This window comes from Molossus molossus, unplaced genomic scaffold (genome assembly GCF_014108415.1).
Source record: "Molossus molossus isolate mMolMol1 unplaced genomic scaffold, mMolMol1.p scaffold_m16_p_6, whole genome shotgun sequence".
Taxonomy (NCBI): Eukaryota; Metazoa; Chordata; class Mammalia; order Chiroptera; family Molossidae; genus Molossus; species Molossus molossus.
The window spans coordinates 40699278-40716946 of record NW_023425399.1 but is presented as its reverse complement, the minus strand read 5'-3'; the positions used below and the strand labels follow the sequence as shown (position 1 = coordinate 40716946).

The 17669-nt window shown below is 38.1% G+C and overlaps 1 protein-coding gene across 1 annotated transcript; it reads right to left on the bottom strand.

Moving 5' to 3' along the window:
* Positions 1 to 16586: 16586 nt before the first annotated feature.
* Positions 16587 to 17145, bottom strand: LOC118618617 (thymosin beta-4). The gene has a single exon (XM_036244976.1). It carries the CDS (start codon positions 17078 to 17080, stop codon positions 16946 to 16948), a length of 135 nt encoding a protein of 44 aa, XP_036100869.1. The 5' UTR covers positions 17081 to 17145; the 3' UTR covers positions 16587 to 16945.
* Between the last annotated feature and the right edge of the window lie 524 nt (positions 17146 to 17669).

Sequence of the window (17669 nt, the reverse complement as noted above, 5' to 3'; positions counted from 1 at the left end):
CAATATTCATATCTGATAAATTAGATTTCAAAATGAAGGCCATAACTAGAGACAAGGAAGGCCACTACATAATATTGAAAGAATCTATCCAACAGGAAAATATTACCTTGGTAAGCATATACACCCAATATAGGAGCACCAATATATATTAAAAATCCTCTGGAGGATGTCAAAAGAGAAATCAACAGCAGTACAATTATAGCAAGGGAGTTCAACACCCCGGTTACATCACTGGATAGATCCTGTAGACAAAAAATTAGCAAGGAAACAAAAACTCTAAATGCAGCACTAGAGCAAATGGACTTCATAGATATCTACAGAGAATTACACCCCAAAACCACATAATTCACATTCATCTCAAGTGCACATGGGACATTCTCAAAGAATGACCACATGTTAGGGCACAAACTAAGTCTCAACAAGTTCAAGAAGATTGAAAGCATATCAAGCATCTTCTCAGATCACAATGGCATGAAACTAGAAATCAATTTCAACAAGAACACGCAAAGCCATTAAAACACATGGAGGCAAAATAACATGTTATTAAACCATGAAAGGGTTACCAAGATTATCAAGGAGGAAATTAAAATTTTCTGGGAAACCAACTAAAATGCACCATAACAACACAAAATCTATGGGATGCAGTGAAAGCAATTCTGAGAGGGAACTTCATACCACTACAGGCCTAACTCAACAAACAAGAAAAATTTTTATTAGACTATCTAAACTCACAACTTAAAGAACTAGAAAGTAAACCAAAAGACAACTCCAGAACAAGTAGAAGGAAGGAAATAGTAAAGATCAGAGCAAAAACAAACAAACAAAGAAACAAAAACAAAAAAATCAAAGGATCGATAAAACAAAGACCTGGTTTTTAGAAAAGATAAAAACCTTAGCTAGACTCACCAAGAAACAAAAATTTTAAACTCGGATACACAAAATCAGAAATGAAAGAGAAGTAACAACTGATACCACAGAAATACAAAGGATCATTAACAAATACTATGAACAATTTTATGGCAACACATTCGACAATCTAAGCAAAATGGACAAATTTCTGGAAACATATAGTCTCACAAACCTGGACCGGGAAGAGATAGAAAACTTGAGCAGGCCAATAACAACAGAATAAATTGAAGATGTAATCAAGACTCTTCATCGATCAAAAACCCAGGCCCAGATGGCTTCACGGGTGTTTTACCGAACATTCAAAGAAGAACCAACACCCATTGTCTGCAAACTATTTCAAAAATTGCAGGAAGAAGGAAGACTTCCAAACACGTTTTATGAGGCTAGCATCATTCTAATTTCAAAACCAGAAACAGACACTACAAAGAAAGAAAACTACAGGCCAATATCCCTGATGAACATAGATGCCTAAATCCTGAACAAAATACTAGCAAATCAGATCGAGTAATACATCAAAAAAATTATTCACCATGACCAAGTGGGATTCATCCCAGGGATGCAAGGCTGGTACAATATTTGGAAATCAATAAATGTGATATACCACATAAACAAACTGAAGAATAAAACGACATGATCATATCAATGGACACTGAAATAGCATTTGACAAAATCCAGCACCCATTTCTGATAAAAACACTGGGAATAGAGGGATCATGCCTTGACAGGCCATATATGAAAGACCTACAGCCAACATCATACTCAATGGGCAGAAACTAAAAGCATTTCCCTTAAGAACAGAACCAAGAAAATGGTGGCGGAGTGAATGGAATCTACACAGACCACCTCCCAGGACCAAGTTGGAATTTTAATGAAAATAAAGAGAAATCATCATGAAAAGGCAACAGAAAAGCAGCTTGAAGGACCACATAACCAGGGACACTGACTCAATCCTGGAAGGCTTGTGGAGACACAAGAGGGTGGCTGGGAGCCCACAGTTGGCAGTGGCCTTAGCTGTCAGCAGGGGCCCTGGCTGTGAGCACCATCCTTGGCTGTGAGTGGCAACCTTAGTTGTGAGCAGCTGCCTTGGCTGTGAGTGGTGGCCTTAGCTGGGAGTGGCAGCCCTGGCTGTGAGTGGGGTGGCCTTAGCCGGGAGCAACTGCCTTGGCTACGAGCAGTGCCCTCGGGTTAAACTCTCAAGCGGATCCTCAGCGCAGAGCTGGGACAGAGGCTATAATAGCAGCAGCCACTTATATTGGGCTCTGGCAGAGGGAGGGCAGATGGGACTGGATCTGTGTGGGGTCACTCAGGATTTGGAGGGTGCTGAGAGCTTTGGCTGAGTTGCAGCCATGCAAGACTGTGCTCATCTTACTCTTTCCCAGGGCTCTGGGGAGAGATGGGGGCCCCTCCCTGGGAGATTCAACCCCACCCGGTGCTGGCCATTGAAATGCTAATTGAGGCCCATTAACTACCAGCATCTGCCCCACCCTCAGAAAATACTATTATGCTGAGCACCTCAGGGAGTTTTTCATTCAACTCAGAAGCCAAGGCTCTTCAGGTAATCGCTAATGATAGCCTACAGGCAAAAAGCTAGAGAATAACTGTACCATGTCCTGGGGTAGCAAACTTAACCAGGAAAGTAAGATTTGACAGTGGTGTTGAACTTGACTGGATCACTGAAATAGAAGCTAGGGTAGAAAATGTCAACCAATCAGAAAACCAAAAGAAAAAAAAAATTAAAAACAGTAAGACAGCTTAAGAGAATTGTGGGACAACTGGAAATGTAATAAAATTCGCATCATAGGAGTCCCGAAAGAAGAAAAAAATGAGCAAGGGTTAGGGAAAATATTGGAAGAAATAATGAAAGAAAATTTCTCCAATTTGGTGAAAGAAGAAGGCATTCAAGTTCAAGAAGCACAGAGAGCCCCAAGTAAGAAGAACCCAAACGGGTCCACACCAAGACACATAGTAATCAAAATGCCAAAAATTAAAGACAAAAAGTGAATCCTAAATGTAGCAAGAGATAAGCAACAGGTTACCTACAAACAAAACCCCATAAGGCTCTCAGCTGACGTCTCAACAGAAACACTACAGGCCAGAAGGGTATGGCATGAGGTAATTAAGGTCATGAAAAACAAAGATCTAAATCCAAGAATACTCTACACAGCAAGGCTATCATTCAAAATAGAAGGTCACATAAAGAGCTTTCCAAACAACAAAAAAAGTCTAAGTGAATATATTAACACCAAACCAGCGCTGCAAGAAATGTTAAGAGGACTGCTGTAATTAGCAAAAGAAATAGGAAGAAAAATATAACCACACTAAACAAAAATGTCAATAAATAAGTACATATCAATAATCACTTAAATGTAAATGGATTGAATGCTCTGATAAAAAGACACAAGTAGCTGACTAGATAAGAAAGCATTACTCACATACATGCTGTTTACAAGAGACCCACCTCACAACAAAAGACTCACATAGGTTGAAAGAGAAGGGATGGAAAAAATTTTCCAAGCAAATGGAAAGGAAAAAAGAAAGCTGGGGTAGCAATACTCATATCTGATAAATTAGATTTCAAAACGAAGGCCATAACTAGACACAAAGAAGGCCACTACATAATATTGAAAGGATCTAACTGGAAGATATAACCTTGATAAACATGTATACACCCAATATAGGAGCACCAAAATATATTAAAAATCTTTTGGGAGACTTCAAAGAAGAAATCAATAGCATTACAATCATAGCAGGGGACTTCAACACCTAACTGACATCACTGGGTAGATCACCTAGACAAAAAAATTAGCAAGGGAACATGACTCTAAATGAAGCACTAGACCAAATGGATTTAATAGATATCTACAGACAATTACACCCCAAAACTATAGAATTCACATTCTTCTCAAGTGCATGTGGGACATTCTCAAAGATAGATTACATGTTAGGACACAAATTAAGTCTCTACAAGTTCAAGAAGATGAAAATCATATCAAGCATCTTCTCAGATCACAGCGGTATGAAACTAGAAATCAATTGCAACAAGAATATGCAAAGACATTGGAGGCTAAATAGCATGTCATTAAACAATGAATTGGTTACCGAGGAGACCAAGGAAGAAATTAAAAACTTCCTGTAAACCAATCAAAATGAACTCACAACAACACAAAATCTATGGGATGCAGTGAAAGCAATTCTGAGAAGGAAGTTCATAGCACTACAGGCCTACCCCAATAATCAAGAAAAATCTATAATAGACTATCAAACTTCACAATTTAATGAACTCGAAGGCAAACAAAAGGAAAGGCCCAAAGCAAGTAGAAGAAAGAAAATAGTAAAGGTCAGAGCAGAAATAAATGACATAGAGCCCCCCAAAAAACAATTTAAAGGATCAATGAAACAAAGAGCTGGTTTTTTGAAAATATAAACAAGATTTTGGATCCTTAGCTAGACTCACCAAGAAAGAAAGAGATAAAACCTAAATACACAAAATCAGAAATGAAAGAGGAGAAGTAACAACTGATACCACAGAAATAGAAAAGATTGTTAATGACTACTTTGAACAATTATATGGTAACAAATTTGACAATCTAAGCAAAATGGACAAATTTTAAGGAATATATAGTCTCCCAGAACTGGACCAGGAAGAGATGGAAAACTTGAACACACCAATAATAAGTAAGGAAATTGAAGAGGTAATCAAGGCTCTCCCAGCAAACAAAAGACCAGGCCTGTATGGCTACATGGGGAATTTTACCAAACATTCAAAAAAGAACTAACACCCATTCTCCTCAAAATATTTCAAAAAATTCAAGAAGAAGGAAGACTTCCAAACATGTTTTATGAGGCCAGCATAATTCTAATTCCCAAACTAGAAAAAGACATTACAATGAACGAAACTACAGGCTCATATCTCTGATGAACATAGACGCCTAAATCCTGAACAAAATACTAGCAAATCGGATCCAGCAATACATCAAAAAAATTATTCATCCTGACCAAGTACGATTCATCCCAGGAATGCAAGGTTGGTACAATATACACAAATCAATAAATGTGATACACCACATAAACAAACTGGAGAATAAAACCACATGATCATATCAATAGATGCTGAAAAAGCATTCGCAAAATCCAGCACCCATTTCTGATACAAACACTCAGCAATGTGGGAATAGAGGGATCATATCTCGACATAATAAAGGCCATATATGAAAGACCTACAGCCAACATCACACTCAATGGGCAAAAACTAAAAGAATTTCCCTTAAGAAAAGAAACAAGACTGGGATGCCCACTTTTCCCACTCTTATATAACATAGTACTAGAATTCTTAGCCACAGCAATCAAATAGGAAGAAAAAATGAAAGGGTTCCAAACTGGAAATCAGGAAGTGAAACTGTCATTATTCGCATATGGCATGATACTATTCGTAGAAATCCCCAAAGACTCCATAAAAACCTTACTAGACTTAATAAATAAATTTGGCAAAGTAGCAAGATACAAAATTAATATCAAGAAATTGGTGGCATCAGACTGACATCCCTCAGAAGAGGGGATGGGGGGGTGGGGTGGTGGGAAGAGATAAACCACAGAACTTATATGCATGTATGCATGACCAATGGACATGGACAACTAAGCCGGGGACGGGGCGGAGGTGGGGTGGGGTGGGGGGTGCCAATGGGGTAAAAAGGTAAAATATCTGTAACAAAAAAATAAATAAAAATTCATATAAAAAAAAAAAAAAGAAAGAAATTGGTGGCATTCTTATACACCAATGATGAACTCACAGAAAGAGAAACTAAAAAAACATTCCCATTTACCATGGGGCAAAAAAATTAAGGTACCTAGGAATAAATTCAACCAAAGAAATAAAGGACCTATTTTCGGAAAACTACAGGTCATTGAAAAAAGAAATAGAGGAAGATATAGAAAACTGAAAGCACATATCTTGTTCATAGATTGGAAGAATTAACATCATTAAAATGTCCATACTACTTAAAGAAATTTATAGATTCAATGCAGCCCCCATCAAAATACCAATGACATACTTCACAGAACTAGAATAAATACTTCAAAAGTTCATATGGAACCAAGAAGACCCCAAATAGCCACAGCAATCTTATAAAAGCAGAACAAAGCAGGTGGGATCACATTACCAGATTTCAGGTTATACTACAAAGCGGCTGTAATCAAAACAGCCTGGTACTGGCACAAGAACAGGCATATAGACCAGTGGAACAGAACAGAGAACCCAGAAATGGACCCAAGGCAATATGTTTAATCAATATTTGACAAAGGTGGCAAGAGCATACAGTGAGTAAAGACAGCCTCTTTAATAAATGGTGTTGGGGAAAGTTAGACAGCTACATGCAAAAAAATGAAACTAGACCATCACCTTACACCCTACACAAGAACAATCTCAAAATGGATAAAAGACTTAAATGTAACCTGTGAATCCATAAAAATCTTAGAAGAAAATGCAGGCAACAACATTTTGGACATCATACGCAGAAGTATTTTTACTGATACATCAACCTAAGGCAACAGAAACAAAGGAAAAAATGAACACATGGTACTACATCAAACTCAAAAGTTTCTGCATAGAAAAAGAAACAACCATCAAAATGGAAAGGCAACCCTCTATATGGGAGAGCATAATTGCCAATGATACATCAGATTAGAGGTTAATTTCCAAAATATATAAAGTACTCACACAACTCAACAAAAGGAAGACAAAGAACCCAATTTAAAAATGGTTAGAGGAGCTAAGTAGACACCTCTCCAAACAGGACATACAATGGCCAAGAGACATATGAAGAAATACTCAACATCACCAATCATCAGAGAGATGCAATTTAAAACAACAATGAGGTATCACCTCACACCTGTCAGAATGGCCACCATCAACAAATCATCAAACAAGTGTTGGCAAGGGTGTGGAGAAAAGTGACTCTAGTACACTGCTGGTGGGAATGCAGACAGGTGCAGCCACTATGGGAAACAATTTGATGCTACCTCAAAAAGTTAAACATTGAATTGCCATTTGACACAGTGATCCCACTTGTAGGAATATACCCTAAGAAGCCTGAAACACCAATCAGAAAGAATATATGTACCCCCATTTTTATAGCTGCACTATTTACAATAGCTAAGATCTGGATACAGCTCAAATGTTCATCAATAGAGCTGATAGATAACAAAGCTGTGGTACATGTATGCAATGGAGTACTCTTCAGTTGTAAGAAAGAAAGATATCTTTTCATTTGAGACGACATGGAGGAACCTGGAAAGTATTATCTTCAGCAAAACAAGCCTAACAGAGAAAGACAAGTATCACACGATATCACTTATTTGTGGAATATAATGAACATAACAGCCTGTGGAATTGTGTAGATTCAGAGACGTGGAAGTAGGGTACAGATTGACAACCCTCAGAAGAGGGGGTGGTGGGGGAGGGAAGAGATAAACCACAGAACTTATATGCATGTATGCATAACTGATGGACACAGACAACAGAGATGGGTATGGGGTGCAGGCATGAGGAGGAGGGTGTCAATGGGGAAAAAAGGAGAAACATCTATAACAAAAATAAATGAATAAAAGAATTTAAAAAAAAAGAAAACCGGAGGAAAAAAATCACACATGAATTGCTCACACACATATACAAAAGGATCAATAAGTTCCACAAGTTCTTTAACAACAATACTATCTAATCACAATACAATAAAACTAGAAATTAGTAAATAAATCAATAAAATAAAAATTTTTAAAAATAAATAAATAACATGTCAAGCCAGTGGCATTTATAAACATGCTTAAAACAAATTACATGCAATATCATGCAAATGCCAACTAAAGGAGAGCTAGTGTACATAAATTAATACTACATGAAGTAGACTTTCGTGACTAAGTATTATTCAGAGGTAAATTGAGTCACTAGAAGCTGGTAAAAGTTTCAATTCACAAAAGCATTACAGGACTTCTAAATTTATATATTAATAAAATTGCTCTAAAATAAATGTATTTGTCAAAAGACTGCAAGAAATGAGAAACTCTAACATGGTAGTGGGAAATATTTAACTCTCTTTTTTCTGTAATTTAATCATAATGAAGTGGGGGAAAAGGATAGGATAGAAAAAATTTGAATAAAAGCAAACACCAAAGCTTCCTCTTCAAAAAAATACTATCATTGAGAGAAACAAAAACCTTTTTAATATACGATTTTAGTACCTGAGATGACAACAAGAGTACTTATATATCTCTAGATAAGTTTGTTTAGAATGTTCTTTTAAAACAAACCAACAAAAACAAAACCCTATAGATTTGTTTTCTTCTGATCTCAAAACCAATATACTATGCTTAAATAAAATTACAATGTCTAGTAAATGCACTGTTAGACATTTACTCTTCCTTAGACTCCTTAATTTCTGATGTAAGGCAGGAAATATTTTAAATAGGTCTGTGTTGAAAAAGACACCCACATTCTCAAGCCCAGTACAGGTTATCACAGACCTAGTAATTAATTAGTCCTATCCACTCTGCTCTGATGCCTGGAAAATCACTGGTTTGAAATGTGCAGGAAATTAACCAGGTCAATGTATTAGCTCAGTTTCCAGGATCCAATAAAGAGATGTGGTGGGGTTTTTATGTTTGCCCCCCCCCCCCCTAATTAGAGGGTGGATTTAAGAGCAGGCTAATAAATGAACAAGTACTATTTTTATTCATTGGAACTTTCCAAAGTCCCTCCCTGAGCAAAAGTCTGGGTATGCATGCAGCTTTAAGGCATTGACAACTTAAGCAAAAGAAAAATTAATTAAGATGGAGAGTGAGGTATATGCTCTGGTGGCCATAAGAATAGATTCACTGGTTTCAGATCATGTGCCTTGGTTCTCTTCCTCTTTTTTCTGAGGGGAAAAGAGCACAATATGAGATTTGGCAAAGTATTAGTCTTTTTGTAACCCAACAGTGATACACTTAAAAAGGTTTGCTGTCTTCTTTCAGAGGACTTCCTAGCATGGAGAGAGACTCTTTAGATGGTCAGTGTATTGTTTTCCCATAACAAATAACTACAAACAGCAGCTTCTAGAACACAGGTTTATTATTTTAAAGTTCTTTTAGTCAGAAGTCCAACATGGATTCAGTGGGTGAAAATTAAGTGCTGCACTCCTTTCAGGTGGATCTAGAAGAGTATTCATGTCCTTGTTCGTGGGTTGTTGATAATTCAGTTCCTCTCAATTGTAGGACCAAGATTCCTTGCTGCCTGTCAGCTGATGGCTGTGCCTGCAATCCATGGCTCGTGGCTTTCTTGATACGTCTTCAAAACCTAAAAATCTCTCCTCCTCCTTTCATTTTCCCTCTCTCCCCAGGTGGTAAAAGTTCTCCACTCTCAGTAATTCATAGGGTTAAATTTGGCCCACATCAATAATTCAGAATCTCTCCCATCTCAAGGTTCATAACCTTAATCACATCTGCAAAGTGTCTTTTGACTTCCATGTAAGGTAACATATTCACAAATTCCAGAGATAAAGGTGGGACATCTTTGGTAGACCTTTTTCTGCTAACCACAATATGATACAGGGATATTCTAGCACAGTTTAGATCGTATAGTTTGGGGACCAAGTTGGTACTTAAAGATGCAGAAAAGGTTTTTATTGAGCTGGGAGCACTGCAGTGCAGAAGGTGGGAATATGGTTCTATTCTCTACTGTTTTCCTGTTCTCCCTTCCCTCCTCTGCTCCCTAAAGTTAAGGTCCAAGCCCTGGGGTAAGTAAAGCCAGAAAATAGAGCAGTCCTCATTGAGTTGTGGGTCTGTGCACTCATTGGCCTGACCAATGACTAAAGAGCCCTTTTATGGATTCTTCTTTCTCCTACAACTCTCATGCGCAAAGAGGATACATCTCTATCCAGGTGGTCAAATACACCCCTCTCTTGGGCTCTGGACATCCAACAGAGCTTGCCCAGAATTTTTCTACTGAGCTATCCTTACCCATTCAGCCACTACACAGATCCCTTTCTCTGATAACCTTGTTGATCCATGAGAGACAATTGATCTCTCTTCATTATTTCAAGCTGCCTGTGGTAGAAAAGAATACAGGAAGTCAGCCTTTGGGGCTCAAGCATATGGCAATAGGTAGAGGTCCAACTAGGAACTGAACTGCATAATGTGGGACTCTATGAAGAGTGGGAGGCAGCAATTATAGTGTGGAGAGAAAGTTAGCAAGTCAAGTATCCAATGGGGTCTAAGACAAGATCGTACTCTCAGGTGGGCTTCCTCAGAAGAGGAGATGACAATTTTAAGGCAAGCAGTTTGCCTGGAAAGTTAATTCTTTTTTAAATTTTATTAATTTATTTTTGTTACAGATGTTTCTCCTTTATTTCCCCACTGACACCCTCCTCCCCATCCCCCCACCCCATACCCGACTCTGTTGTCCATGTCCATCAGTTATGCATATAAGTTCTGTGGTTTATCTCTTCCCTCCCCTCATCACCTCCTCTTCTGAGGGTTGTCAGTCTGTACCCTACTTCCATGTCTCTGAGTCTACCCAATTCCTCAGACTGTTACATTCATTATATTCCAGAAATAAGTGAGATCATGTGATATTTGTCTTTCTCTGCTTGGCTTGTTTCACTGAGGATAATACTTTCCAGGTCCCTCCATGTCGTCTCAAATGAAAAGAGATCTTTCTTTCTTACAACTGAAGAGTACTCCATTGCATACATGTACCACAGCTTTGTTATCTATCAGCTCTATTGATGAACATTTGAGCTGTATCCAGATCTTAGCTATTGTAAATAGTGCAGCTATAAAAATGGGGGTACATATATTTTTTCTGATTGGTGTTTCAGGCTTCTTAGGGTACAGTGATACCTCGGTTCTCGAACGCCTCGGTTTTCGACCAAATGGAGATTCGAGAAACTTTTGTCTCGGAATCCGAACAAATATTTGGAACTCGAACTTCCGAGATGAGCCGAATGGCGTTCATTCGGCCCAGCGCGCCTTGCTTGCGTCATCAGTGTGAGTGCAGAGAGAGAGTCACGCTTTGTGGAGTCACGCTTTCCTATTGGTTTCATTGCTTCGGTTCTCGAACAATTCGGTTCTCGACCGTCCTCCTGGAACGAATTATGTTCGAGAACCGAGGTATCACTGTATATTCCTAGAAGTGGGATCACTGGATCAAATGGCAATTCAATTTTTAATTTTTTGAGGTAGCATCAAATTGTTTTCCATAGTGGCTGCACCTGTCTGCATTCCCACCAGCAGTGTACTAGAGTCACTTTTCTCCACACCCTTGCCAACACTTGTTTGATGATTTGTTGATGGTGGCTATTCTGACAGGTGTGAGGTGATACCTCATTGTTGTTTTAAATTGCATCTCTCTGATGATTGGTGATGTTGAGCATTTCTTCATATGTCTCTTGGCCATTTGTATGTCCTTTTTGGAGAGGTGTCTAATTAGCTCCTCTGCTCATTTTTTAATTGGGTTCTTTGTCTTCCTTTTGTTGAGTTGTATGAGAACTCTATATATTTTGGATATTAAACCCTTATCTGATGTATCATTGGCAGTTATACTCTCCCATACAGTGGGTTGCCTTTTCATTTTGGTTGTTTCTATTGCTGTGCAGAAGCTTTTGACTTTGATGTAGTCTCATGTGTTCATTTTTTCCTTTGTTTCTCTTGCCTTAGGTGATGTATCAGTGAAATTCTGCTGTGTTTTATGTCCGAAATGTTGTTGCCTACATTTCCTTGTAGGATTTTTATGGATTCACGAGTCACACTTAAGTCTTTTATCCATTTTGAGTTTATTCTTGTGTAGGGTGTAAGTTGATGGTCTAGTTTCATTTTTTTTTTGGATGTGGCTGTCTAGTTTTCCCAACACCATTTATTAAAGAGGCTGTCTTTACTCACTGAATGCTCTTACCTCCTTTGTCAAATGTTAATTGAGCATAATGTCTTGGGTCCATTTCTGGGTTCTCTCTTCTATTCAGCTGGTCTATATGCCTGTTCTTATGCCAGTAACCGGCTGTTTTGATTACAGTAGCTTTGTACTATAACCTGAAATCTGGTGATGTGATTCTTCCTACTTTCTTCTTCTTTTTCAAGATTGCTATGGCTATTTGAGGTCTTTTTTGGTTCCATCTGAACTTTTGAAGTATTTTTTCTAGTTCTGTGAAATATGTCATTGGTATTTTGATGGGGATTGCATTGAATCTACAGATTGCTTTGGGTAGTATGGACATTTTAATGATGTTAATTCTCCCAATCCATGAACAGGGTATGTGCTTCCACTTTTTTATATCTTCCTCTATTTCTTTTTTCAATGACGTGTAGTTTCTGCAAATAGGCCCTTTATTTTCTTGTTTAAGTTTATTCCTAGGTATCTTAATATTTTTGTTGCAATGGTAAATGGGAATGTTTTCTCAGTTTCTCTTTCTGTGAGTTCATTGCTGGTGTATAAGAATGTCATCGATTTCTTGACGTTAATTTTTTATCCTGCCACTTTGCCAAATTCATTTATTAAGTCTAGTAAATATTTTATGGAGTCTTTTGGGTTTTCTACATATAGTATCATGTCATCTGTGAATAATGACAGTTTGAGTTCCTCCTTTCCAATTTGAATCCCTTTGATTTTTTCTTCCTATCTGATTGCTGTGGCTAAGACTTCCAGTACTATGTTAAATACGAGTGGGAAAAGTGGGCATCCTTGTCTTGTTCCTGTTCTTAAGGGAAATGCTTTTAGTTTTTGTCCATTGAGTATGATGTTGGCTTTAGGTCTTTCACATATGACCTTTATTATGCAAGGTATGATCCCTCTATTTTCAGATTGCTGAGGGTTTTTATCAGAAATGGGTGCTGGATTTTCTCAAATGCTCTTTCAGCATCTATTGATATGATCATGTGGTTTTTATTCTTCAGTTTGCTTATGTTGTGTTTTACATTTATTGATTTGTGAAGATTGTACCAGCCTTGCATTCCTGGGATGAATGCCACTTTGTCATGGTGAATAATTTCTTTGATGCTTTGCTGGATTCAATTTGCTAGTATTTTGTTCTGGATTTTGGCGTGTTTGCTCATCAGGGATATTGTCTTGCAGTTTTTTTCTTTGTTGTGTCTTTTTCTGGTTTTGTAATTAGAATTATGCTAGCCTCATAAAATTATGCTAGCCTCATAAAATGAGTCTTCTTATATTTTTGAAATAGTTTGAGGAGAATGGGTGTTAGTTCTTTGAATGTTTGGTAAAACTCCCCCGTGAAGCCATCCGGGCCTGGGCTTTTGTTTGCTGGGAGAGTCTTCATTACCTCTTTAATTTCCTTCGTTGTTATTGGTTTGTTGAAGTTTTTTATCTCTTTGTGGTCCAGTTTGGGGAGACTATGTGTTTCCAGAAATTTGTCCATTTTGCTTAGGTTGTTGAATTTGTTGCCATATAATTGTTTATAGTATTTATTAATGATCCTTTGTATTTCTGTGGTGTCAGTTGTTCTCCTCTTTCATTTCTGATTTTGTGTTTTTGGGTTCTCTCTCTTTGTTTTGTTGAGTCTAGCTAAGCATCCATCAATCTCTTTAATGTTTTCAAAGAACCAGCTCTTTGTTTCTTTGATCCTTTGAATTGTTTTTTTGATCTTTATGTCATTTATTGCTGCTCTGATCTTTACTATATCCTTCCTTCTACTTGCTCTGGTGTTGTCTTCTGGCTAGCTTTTTAGTTCTTTAGGTCATGAGGTTAGATAGTCTATTAGTAATTTTTATTGTTTCTTGAGGTAGGCCTGTAGTGCTATGAACTTCCCTCTCAGAACTTCTTTTGCTGCATCCCATAGATTTTGTGTTGTTGTGTGTTCATTTTGATTGGTTTCCCGGTAAATTTTAATTTTTTCCTTGATCTCCTCAGTAACCAATTCATTGTTTAATAACATGCTATTTAGCCTCCATGTGTATTAATGTCTTTGCATGTTCTTGTTGCATGCCATTGGGATGTGAGAAGATGCTTGATATGATTTCAATCTTCTTGAACTTGTAGAGACTTAGTTTGTGCCCTAACATGTGGTCTATCTTTAAGAATGTCCCATGTGCACTAGAGAAGATTGTGAATCCTCTAGTTTGGGGTTGTAATTTTCTGTAGATATCTATGAAATCTATTTGATTTAATGCTTTATTTAGAGTCTTTGTATCCTAGCACATTTTTTGTCTAGAGGAGCTATCCAGTGATGTCACCGGGTGGTGAAGTCCCCTGCTATGATTGCTATGATTGTATTGCTGTTGATTTCTCTTTTGAAGTCCTCCAGAAGATGTTTAATATATTTTGTTGCCTCTCTATCGGGTGCATATATATTTACCAAGGTTATATCTTCCTGTTGGATAGATCCTTTCAATATTTTGTAGTGGCCTTCTTTGTCTCAGGTTATGGCCTTCGTTTTAAAATCTAATTTATCAGATATGAGCATTGCTATCCCAGCTTTTTTCTCCTTTCTGTTTTCTTCAGAGTTTTTTCCATCCCTTCACTTTCAACCTACGTGAGTCTTTTGTTGTGAGGTGGGTCTCTTGTAACATATATGTGAGTCATGCTTTCTTATCCAATCAGCTACTCTGTCTTTTTATTGGAGCATTCATACCCTCCACATTTAAGTTGATAATTGATATGTACTTATTTATTGCCATTTTTGTTTAGTGTGGTTCTATTTTTCTTTCTATTTTTTCTACTAATTACACCTGTCCTTTTACCATTTCTTGCAGTGTTGGTTTGGTGCTAATATATTCCTTTAGTCTTTTTTTTGTGTCTGGAAAGCTCTTTATTTGTCCTTCTATTTTGAATGATAACCTTGCAGGGTAGAGTAGTCTTGGATTCAGATCTGTGTTATTCATGACCTGATTACTTCATGCCACTCCCTTCTGGCCTGTAGTGTTTTTGTTGAGAAGTCAGCTGAGAGCCTTATGGGGTGTCCTTTATAGTTAACCTGTTGCTTATCTCTTGCTGCCTTTAGGATTCTCTCTTTGTCTTTAATTTTTGGCATTTCAATTATTATGTGTCTTGGTGTGGGCCTGTTTGGGTTCTTCTTACTTGGGGCTCTCTGTGCTTCTTGAACTTGAATGCCTTTCTTCTTTCACCAAGTTAGGAAAGTTTTCTTTCACTATTTCTTCAAATATATTCTCTAACCCTTGCCCATTTTCTTCTTCTTCAAGGACTTCTATGATGCCAATGTTATTACATTTCCAGTTGTCCCACAGTTCTCTTAAGCTGTCTTCCTGTGTTTTAGTTGTTTTTTTCCATTTGGTTTTTTGAGTGGTTGATTTTTTTCTACCCTGTATTCTATTTCACTTATTCGGTCCTCAGCTTCCTCTACTCTGCTGTTTAGACCTTTCAATGTGTTCTTTATTTCTGCTATGTCATTCTTTATTTTTCCTTGGTGATTGTTTATTTCTAATTGGTTGATTTTCAGTGTTTCTGTGTCTTTACTTATTGTGTTGATGTCCTTACTCATGCTGTTGAGCTTCCTCTAATCTTGGCTCTGAATTCTAGTTCTGTAAACTTGCTTAACTGCACCTCATTTATCTCATCTTTGGTAGAGGTCTCTTGTTCTTTTATTTGGGATTTATTTTTTTGTTTCAGCATTTTGGCTTGCTCTGTGGGTTTTGGAGCCTGCCAAATGTTTTCTATGGTTGTTGGTGTTCTGCTGTTTTAGGCTCCCTCTACTTGGTTTAGGTGAGCATGGGAGTACCCAGGTTAAACACCACCTTCATGTCTTACTTTCCTGGGTAGAATTGCAAGCCCATGTATAGTTTGGTTATCCTCTAGCTATTTGCCTGGAAGCTGTTAGTCACAGTTACTTGATGAGCCTTGGGTTCTCAGTTGAATGAAAAACTGCCTCAAGTGTTCAGAGTAAGGTGAATTACTGAGGGTGGGGTGGATACTAGTTGTTAATGGGCCTCAATTTGGATTTCAGTGGCCCACTGAGTGGGGTTGAATCTCTGAGTGAGTGACTACCACCATTTCCTAGGCCCTGGAAAGGAGTAAGATGGCCACAGTCCTGCATGGCAGCAACTCAGCAAAAGCTCTGAGTACCCTTCAAATCCCAAGTGTCCTCACATAGTTCCAGCCTAGTCTGCCCACTCTGTGCTTGAGACCAAGATGAGTGGCTGTGGCTGTTTTAGTGCTTGTTTTGGCCCTCTGCCCTGTGCAGCTGCTTGGGAGTTTAATCCCAAGGGCACTGCTCACAGCTAATACCACTGTCTTCTGTGGTCTCCTAGCCCCCATCTTGTGCCTTCACAATCCTACCAGAATCTACTCAGTGTCCCTGGTTATAGTCCTTGCATGCTGTTTTTCTGTTGCTTTTTCTGATGATTTGTCTTTATTTTAGTTGTAATTCCATTTTGGTTCTGGGAAATGATCTGTGTAGCTTCCATTCACTCCACTGCCATTTTTTCTGTCTCATATGTGATTAAAATAAGGTGTGTTCTGTGTTTTCAGATTGTTTCTCTTGAGTGAACTTTAATATTTTGTTTCCTTCAAGGAACTTGTTTATTCATCTAGGTTTAAAAATGTATTGGCTTAAAAGTTATTTATAATATTTCCTTATTATCATTTTAATGTCTTTAGGCTCTGTAATGATACTCTTTTTATTGGTTATCTTTTTTTTTTTTTTTTTTCAGGTTTTAAAACTTTTTATTTGCATATTAAAAAAATTGTGCATTCCAATAATTAAAATCATTTGAACAAAAAAAAAATGGCACTCTGATTAAACTGCATTTTACAGCCTGCAGGACCCCCTGGACCAGCTTGGTTTTTACTCTAGATTTCACTGTCCTCCCACCAGCTTCTTCCTTCACCAACATGCAAGTTCTTTTCCTTCCCTGCCAGCCAGACAGGCAGATGGGAGAGGCAGGTGCGGCCTTGGTTGTCAGTAGTTCTCTGATGTGAAAAGGGGCAGCACAGTCACTTAAACTGATCCAACCTCTTTGCATCTTACAAAGTTAAACAGCTAAAAGAAGTAAAATAAGAAGGCAATGCTTGTGGAATGTACAGTGCATATTGGCGGTGCGTGCCTCATTAGGATTCGCCTGCTTGCTTCTCCTGTTCAATCGTTTCTTTTGAAGGCAGCGGATTTTTCTCTTGCGTTTCTGTCTTCTTCAATTTCGACTTATCGAATTTCTCAATCTCAGCCATATCGGGTTTGTCAGACATGATTGCAGGGGAAGCCGAGCGAGGTGCGCGAACTAGAGGAGTCGGATCTGCTCAGTGACCGCCGCCGAATCTTTATTGGTTATCTTATGCTGCCTAACTAATTATTCCAAACCTTAGTGACTTAAAATGACATATTTATTATTTCACATTTCTGTGGATCAGGAATTCAGAAGTGACCTAGCTGATGTTTTTGGATCAGTTTTTCTCATGAAGAAGATGTTGGCCAGGATGTGAGTTATCTGAAGGCTTGACTAGAGCTGAAAGACATGCTTCCAGGATTGCTCATTTACATAGCCATTGGCTGGAGGCCTTCGTTTTTGTTTGGTTTCAATCCTCATTTGAGAACTTTTTTTTTGCATTTATCTTCAGATAGAGTGGGAGGGAGGGAGGGAAGAAGAGAGAGAGAGAGACATCAATGTGAGAGAGACACATTGAGAGGTTGTCACCCACAAGACCCCAACCAGGGTGGGGACAAACTGCAACCGAGGTACATGCCCTTAGTGGGAACTGAACCCAGGACTCTGGTCCACGGCCAATGTTCTAACTGCTGAGCCAAACTGGGCAGGCGAGGCCTTTCTTTTTTACAGCT

What these genes read in the sequence shown, in the direction of transcription:
- LOC118618617 (XM_036244976.1), bottom strand. Translation starts at nt 17,080, where the DNA reads ATGTCTGACAAACCCGATATGGCTGAGATTGAGAAATTCGATAAGTCG.